The sequence below is a fragment of the Priapulus caudatus genome, unplaced genomic scaffold (genome assembly GCF_000485595.1).
Source record: "Priapulus caudatus unplaced genomic scaffold, Priapulus_caudatus-5.0.1 Scaffold878, whole genome shotgun sequence".
Classification (NCBI taxonomy): domain Eukaryota; kingdom Metazoa; phylum Priapulida; class Priapulimorpha; order Priapulimorphida; family Priapulidae; genus Priapulus; species Priapulus caudatus.
Window position 1 is genome coordinate 1 of NW_014577939.1, and position 8,208 is coordinate 8,208.

General features: G+C 42.6%; 1 protein-coding gene across 1 annotated transcript; it reads left to right on the forward strand.

Annotated features, from left to right (window-relative positions):
- Window positions 1-53: 53 nt before the first annotated feature.
- LOC106814162 lies at window positions 54-8,045 on the forward strand. Its single transcript, XM_014818457.1, has 6 exons — window positions 54-301; window positions 478-580; window positions 3,998-4,084; window positions 4,194-5,653; window positions 6,017-6,084; window positions 6,930-8,045. The coding sequence occupies exons 1-6, from the start codon at window positions 111-113 to the stop codon at window positions 6,965-6,967; spliced, it is 1,947 nt and encodes a 648-aa protein (XP_014673943.1). The 5' UTR covers window positions 54-110; the 3' UTR covers window positions 6,968-8,045.
- The last annotated feature ends 163 nt before the right edge of the window (window positions 8,046-8,208 follow it).

The following is an 8,208-nucleotide window of genomic DNA, read 5'->3' on the forward strand; positions in this document are numbered from 1 at the left end:
CTGCACAATCTCGAGATTGTGCAGATTCCAAGTTTGGGTACGACATGTGTACAGTTATATATCACATATTTCATTGCATTTCAGCAAGATACAAAAACTAGCTATCAGTCATGGACTTCGACATGGATGAATATATAGACATGATTGGCACGTCGGTAGAGCTAAACAGTCGCAGCTACAGAGAAGGTCCAAAACCGCTGTATAAGTGCTTTGGGCGAGGAAAAAATAGGCCTCTACTTGAAAATTATGCTGTTCCATCGATATCATCTCTTAAAAGGATGAAGGAAAAAAGACTAAACAAGTATGTACTGTAGCTGCTCTAGGTAACAATGAATTAAAAGTTGCTAGTGTGCATGCATGTGTACATGTAAAAATGGGCATATCCATTTTTACATTGGTTTTCGTTACTTGTGTTTAAAGATCGTTGCATAAATATTGCAGATATTCAACATCAAATTAATGATGTGATATTTTCAGGAATGGGTTTCATAACAATGTGGACCACCTCATTGCCAACACTGTAACACCTATGACATACTGGGATGAAGGCGAGAAAAGTTCTTACACTTCATGTGAGATAGTAAGTTATCTTAAAACGTGTCCTGATAATAAAAAGTTGTCCTTGAATTTTGCAGTTGTCAGAAAGAGCAAAATCTGGCTGAATGTATCTTCCTGGTTATTCTAAATATTTATGTCGTGTCATTTTGTGTGTTTGATGCATTTTGTAGTTTAATTTATACTAGTGCTCCAGATTATTTATGTGGTGGTTGAGTACTTTGCAACATTTCCTAAATATATGAGTAACAGAAAGTTTATTGTGAGTATTCTTGATTGTTACTTCACTGTGAATACCTGAAGTTTTTGGCTGTTCAAATGTGTGTACGTGTCTGTTTGTGCATGCGTGCGTGTGCGTGCGTGCATGCATGCGTGTGTACGTGTCTGTTTGTGCATGCGTGCGTGTGGGTCGGTGCGTGCGTGCATGCATGCGTGTGTACGTGTCTGTTTGTGCATGCGTGCGTGTGGGTCCGTGCGTGCGTGCATGCATGCGTGTGTACGTGTCTGTTTGTGCATGCGTGCGTGTGGGTGCGTGCGTGCATGCATGCGTGTGTACGTGTCTGTTTGTGCATGCGTGCGTGTGGGTCCGTGCGTGCGTGCATGGCACTGCGTGTGTACGGTGTCGTTGTGCATGCGTGCTGCGTGCGGTGCTGCTTGCCGTGTGTACGTGTCTGTTTGTGGCATGCGTGCGCGTGTGGCCGTCCGTGCGTGGTGCATGCATGCGGTGTGACGTGTCTTTTGTTGCATGCGTGTTGCGGGTGCGTGCGTGCATGCTGCGAGTGTACGTGCGTTGTGCGATGCGTGCGCGTGCGTGCGGTGCGTGCGTGCCATGGCGTAGTGTTACGTGTCTGTTTGTGCCATGCGTGCTGTGGGTCCGTGCGTGCGTGCATGCATTCCGTGTGTACGTATCTGTTGTGTGCATGCGGGCGTGTGGGTCCGTTGGCTGTGCGTGCATGGCATGCATGCGGGCTCAATTTTAACAGTCGTTCGGTTTGTCCGTGAGACTGGGAATTTTCTCTCGGGGCAATACATATTGCTTCGTGGTTGTCCGCGCTGTCCAACGGCTCTATAAAAAATTTTATATTCATATCTGTGCGCGTTCATTTTTACATACGGCCAGGTTGCACATATTACGGGGCTTGCAAGTACATGTCCTTAGACGCATTGTCTGGCTTGCTTGATACAAAGTATAACATCACGTGTTTAACAACACAATAGGCGCGTTCACACTGACGGGAATTAGCGGGATGCAAATCTCGGTTTTTGCATCGCGATCGAAATCTCGAGATTTTTACAAGTGTGAACGCAAAAATCTCACTACGTATCGCGATCAGAATCGCGCTGCAAATCGCACTTTAGCCTACGATTATTTGGGAATTAGCGCGATTAATTGCACCGCGGCGTGTGTGTGAACGCTCGCGCAAATAATCCCGGTATTTTCTATCCCATCATTCCAAGCGATCGTATCAACTTGGCCGATTTGGCATGTTTCAAGAAAGGAGGGTTAATCGCCGATCTCAATTCAATCTGAAAAGGTGCAGTCTCGACTCTGTACTAACAATACGATGTGTTTACGTAAATACGTGCAGACGTAGAGTAGCATACGTTAACGTAACAGAGCTAGAGTAGCATACGTTAACGTAACAGAGCTAGACTACTATACCAATGACTGCACTGCCGTGTACATGGAATCAAACACCGAACTCGAATCCCGGTAGTACATAATTCACGCGCGCGCGACCGGAAGGGTTATATTCTGGCGTGATATCAGGCATGCGCAGTTCGATTAATAGAATTATCCCGCTCGGCGATTAGCGAGATATTTCCGCCTGTGTGAACAAGGGCACAATTATCTCGGTATTTCCATCGCGATCACCATCGCGGGTTTTCTTGTGTGTGAACACGCCTAATGTTTCGTGTTAATTTTCAATTTTTACTCATCTGTGACTTGGTTGTTGTTGTTAGTAATGTTAGTAGTGTTAGTTAACTTAATGTAAATGTTACGAAATAAATTTCATGCAACTTTTAATTACTATTATTATACGTCATTGATCCCAGCATCATTTACCACATTACCAATATTTTATTCTCTTCATATAATGAGTGAAACAATGTGAATGGTCATGTCTGCTGTCACTGCAATACGTACAAAATGTACATGATTAGGCCTTTTGCTTTACAGCACTGAGCATCACGTGAGCAGAGCGCATGCAGCACATGTTTAAATAATATCCGGACAACCAAAACTCTTGAGGGACAACCATATATGCTACTCTCTTGGTTGTCCTCCGGACAACCCAAAAAAAACCTTAAAATTGAGCACTGTGCGTGTGTACGTGTCTGTTTGTGCATACGTGCGTGTGGGTCTGTGCGTGCATGCATGCGTGTGTACGTGTCTGTTTGTGCATGCGTGCGTGTGCGTGCGTGTGCGTGCGTGCATGCATGCGTGTGTACGTGTCTGTTTGTGCATGCGTGCGTGTGGGTCCGTGCGTGCATGCATGCATGTGTACGAGTCTGTTTGTGCATGCGTGCGTGTGGGTGCGTGTGTGCATGCATGCGTGTGTAGGTGTATCACCCTATGTTTGTGTACAGCTTTGCTTACATAGGTAAATGTTAATGTATCTGTGCTCTCTGAGTTTTTGTATATACATGCATAATTAGGATTTAACTATTAATATTTTACACTAGAGGCCCACTTAGGTTGGCCTTACGACCTAGTCGCCGACAAGATTTGAATATCGTACGTCAAAAACCGGCCAGATCGCCGATAAAAACATCGACGACTAAACTCGACATGAGTTCTCTTACAATCGAAAATACGGTCGCCGACTGTGATCGCAGGAATAGAACATGTTCTATTTCTATGCGGCGGTCGGCGACAAATCGTGAGTGGCAGCCAATCACCGCAACGTGTCGAGTCACATGATCAACAAAATGGCATAGGAGGGATTATTGCACAAACCGTTTCTCAAATATATATTAAGTTTTCCGTATATCACATAAAAAAAATTTCTGGGCATGATTATAACGATTTTCAGAAAATTGAGGATAGATTTACGAAGTTACCTGATGTTTACTGGTAAGCGCCATTTTGTTGGTGACGTACGTGACTCGTTTTATGTAGACTGGTCCCGGCGTCAAACTTGCTCTGTTTGTGCTAAAGAACTGCTTGTGCTAGTACAAATACTGGGGCCGCGAACCCGTCTACGTTTCCTGCGAGAACGCTACGATCTGATCTGCGATGTATAGCGTGAAGGCACTTCAAGTCGACGTGAGTGTTGCTACGCTGCTAATCGGCGATAAAGTAGTCGCCGATAGTCAAATCGTAGGGCGACCTGAGCGAGCCTCAATATGCTAGCTGGAGTGCTGTAACACATGGTGATGGATTGTAAATGCAGTTTGATCAGTTGCAGACAAAATAAACTGTGTCTACATTTTACAGGAAGATGCACTGAGACCATCTACAATACCAAGTGTGCCTAAAGGGGGAGCCAAATTCATTTACAAGTCCAAGCAACCTAGCAAGCTGGTAAATAGTCACTGTGAGATAAAACTACACACCTATTTATGTTTCTGTGATATTTCAATTAACCTTAGTGCATTATGCTCACTAATATAATGTGTTACATGTGTTTCAGGCGATTCGTGAATCACATGGCATTTCATATGTCGCTTCTGCTACTAATCAGGAGAAAACCCCAATAATCCGAGATACAGAAGACATCGCTCAAGAAAGTGGCTCCATCTATCAGCGAACGAGAGAGGCAGTCGAGGATGCGACCCCGGGAATTACCCACATGATTCCAGGATCCTGTCTCCCTAGCAACCAGTATAAACGCAGTCAGTTGGAATTCGATGATTTTGGAATTCCAACAGGAATAAAGCGGACACATTCGCAGCCTGCCATTTTCTTCGAGCAAAGGCAGCGTTTGCTGAGTGAAAACAGAACTCACAGTGAGAGTGACTTAGTTCGCTGCGGTAAGGTGCAGGTACCCAACATCACAACTACTCATGGTGTTAGCAACTGGGCAGCATCTGCTACTGTGAAAACTGCATCGCTAGCTTCCACTGCCTGTGTCGTAGATGACACCAGTTGCAATCGCTCTGTTACCTCTCGGGGCAGAAAAACAGAGGGTGCAGAGAAGCAGAGACAGGTTCAACTCACGGACAGCAATCAGGACATACCCAGCATACACCCGCTTGACGCTGCCTCTGGTCGTGCTGATCACCATGGTAACGGGGGTGAGAAACACCTGGAAGGTTCGGACGTGCGTGCAACTACGACTAAAGATCCAAAATGTTACGACGCAATCAGTGAGAAAGCCAGTGAAACTGTTAATGGCAGCAACACAGCCCCTGGATATTCAGGAGGAGAAACGTGGAAAAGCAGTGATAGAGATACCACAGGCGAGTCGTCCCTGTGTGTTGATGAGAATTTAGCAGGTGCAACTACGAATACGGGTGAACCAGTAGAACTATCAAAGCTGACAAGTGGTACTAAGGACGGTAAGAACTCTTTAATGACACTGTCAACATTGCACGATCAAGGCTATAACGTCTTGGACTACATTGACAGGTTGGAATGTGTTGACAATGCTGCGGGGCACGCTCCACCAATGACTCTGGATTCCTTCATCCGTCCTAGTGGTGGCAAGTCCAAGCAGAAGCGTAAGGGTAAGAAAAAGGGCGGCAAAACTCCTAGTAAAGCTACAAAAACGTGTGAGCATTCACACGTGGAGACAGACATAACCGACAGCATTGTGAAACCCAAAGCAAACTCGCCACCAGAACTCGACGCCGCTAATGGCTTCTGGGAGGTATTTCACGATGACAGGAAAACAACAACAGAGCACACTCATGATCCTCTCCATGCGTCTGCTGTCGTCGCTCCACCTGTGGATACGAGGGAAGATGAGCAGCAGGAGGTGGGCTCACAGACCCAGCAGTTTGAGAGTCTCCGTGGACCGTGTGTTATGCAGATTGAGAATGTGCCGTCTACGGTGCAGGACTGGGAAATCGAGCAGCTGCTGGAGCCGTTTGGGTCGGTGCTGGAGACGAGGATGCTGAACACAGACGATAAAGTGAAGGTTAGAGTCAGGTAGGCATCACACTTAACACAGCACTACTGGGTAAACTCACATTCGTTTAATCAGTGTGGCGAACACAGGAGTCACGAGTGATGTCATAGTCATTTAACCAGTAGCTAATACAGCTGTCATAGGTAAAGTCAAAGTAATTTAACCATTATACTTATAGTTAATGCAGCTGTCAGAGGCAAAGTTCCAATCGGGTATTAAATGATCAGTATATATTATGATCATTATTCCTATTTAATATGAATTATTGTTATTATTATATTTTTGGATTGCTAATTAAATGTGTAATAATGGTCACCGGTGCGTGTAAAGTTCCAACAGTATAATTAGTTTATGTTAAATTATTTTATGATTATTTTGGCTAGGTTCGAGGAAGCTTCAATAGTTGAGTGGGCAGTGTCCTGCCTGCATGAATCTGAATCTCCTTTTCCTGGTAATTACATTTGATTTTATTGTTAAAACAAACATTTAATGCACAGTAGCATTTTGATAGTTTATTTCCATTTTATAGAACATTCCACAATGTCATTTTTAGCTCACCTTGACATCGTCAAGCTGAGCTATTGCCATGGGTCGTCGTCCGTCGTACGTCCGCCCGTCCGTCCGTCCGTCCGTCAACATTTGGTTTCGGTCAACGATAACTCAGGAACCGTTTAACCCACATGTTTGAAATGGGGTGTAGTTGTTACTGCTATGCTCCCATATGGAACGTCCTATTTTGAAGCACGCCAGTCGACGTACTTTCGAGCCATGGCGATTTTTTGGCAAAAATGGGAATTGCCATTAGTCAGTTCAGGTTCAACGGATTTTGCTCATTTTTGGTATGTGAATGAATAAGGGCTAGGGGTTTTGATCTTTAAAAAAAATTATGCAAATTAGGTAGGGTTTGGCAATTATATAACATATTTTATAAACACAAACAGTCTGTGGTGTCACACTCGTCTGGTTCGTTTTACAAGATTTCATTGACAATATCTTTAATGCAAAATTGGTATTTCCTCTCCACCTTGCCGATAAAACGTCTATATTAGAGTAAAGATTTACAAAACATGTCGGAACACAGCATAACCTGTTTATTTCGAACGCCATCGCTGCATCTACAGTCACAAATTGTGATTTATTTTGGTTTATAAATTATTATTGCGATATACAGATGGCAATCGTTTGTATAATGTACGTCGATGGTTGCTCAATTAAAACTGACTTCTTCTTACTCACTCATTTGTGTCCTTTTTTGTGGTGAGCTACAGTGTCATTAACACTTTCATTATCTTGCAGGTTGCAGTCTTCCATTTCTTTGCATGGCTGTAGAGTGAAATTGATCTTCATCGAAGAACACACACACAATTTTAAAGATGTGCTGTGTGATCTACTGGTTAGATTAGGTCCTGATGGTTTTCATGCTGGAAAATAAGGAGGAAGTACAAGTCAAGCGGTACTGCCCGCTGGAACAAGACTGTACTGTTGTTAGTGAAAATTATATCAAATTAGTTCAAGGGTAAATGTGGCCAGCATTTCTGAGTAATCAGATCCATGTCATTGCATTCCTTGATAATGGGTGCGAATTATTATTTTAATTTATTATTTCAATTGCACGTTGAATAAGGTCACCATGACCTCATATTACCATGAACATGTATGATGAATGAACTATAATAGCCCTGGGTATAATTGGCAATAAATTTAGAATTTCTGGCAACCAACAATAACAATTTCTGGCACCTGGCTCTTGCCATCTAGTCGCATTTCTTATGAATTCGGAATCTAACACCATCTAACGATCAAGTCCATAATGATGATCCAAGTTCTTTCATCCAATTTTTTTGTATTTATGTTCGTAATATTAATAGATTGAGCATTAATTTGGAAGGTACATCTGATCGATTACATGCTGTTCTTTACAAAAGAGTTACAGCTAATCGTAGCACGATGCTTCTTATAGACTGCAAACATGCGATTCCAAAATGCTTGCCACTTTTTGAATACGGGTTATATGCAATGTAGCAATGTATTATAAGTGCTAAGATTGCAGTTATTCACAGTGTCCATGAATGCACTACCACTGATGCAGGTTTGAAGCATTAACGTACGTATATTGTGGCATAGTTTAAGATTTAAACATATTTCTCTCTGTGCAATACTCACGAGAAAATATTTTTAACATAAAATTTATAAAAGTCAGAATATTTTATTAAATGTTTTTATAACCATTACTTGCATAATTGTTTTGAATTGAAATGTAAAATTTACAAAAGATTGTACATGGGAGCAATTTACATACTTCATACTTGCATATAGTCAAATAATGACTGTCATAAAATTACCTTTCTAATAACCTTTCATAGTCATAATGCAGTTTAATAATCTATAGTTATATAATCCTAACTTTCCTCATGATATTTTCCTTGAAGCATTTTTGATCTGTGTCAGAGTTAGTCACAATTAAAGTGATTCGTGTTGCGCGATCGTAGGTATTGTAGCAGATTCGCTTTTAGAATCGTGCATCGATGTGCAGTTTATCTCACGGGAGATGGCGCTAGCCGCGAGGACGGTTCCA

What these genes read in the sequence shown, in the direction of transcription:
- LOC106814162 (XM_014818457.1), top strand. Translation starts at nt 111, where the DNA reads ATGGACTTCGACATGGATGAATATATAGACATGATTGGCACGTCGGTA. An exon ending in AAGGAAAAAAGACTAAACAA is followed by an intron (nt 302 to 477) that starts GTATGTACTGTA and finishes TGATATTTTCAG; the next exon opens with GAATGGGTTTCATAACAATG. An exon ending in CCAAGCAACCTAGCAAGCTG is followed by an intron (nt 4,085 to 4,193) that starts GTAAATAGTCAC and finishes CATGTGTTTCAG; the next exon opens with GCGATTCGTGAATCACATGG.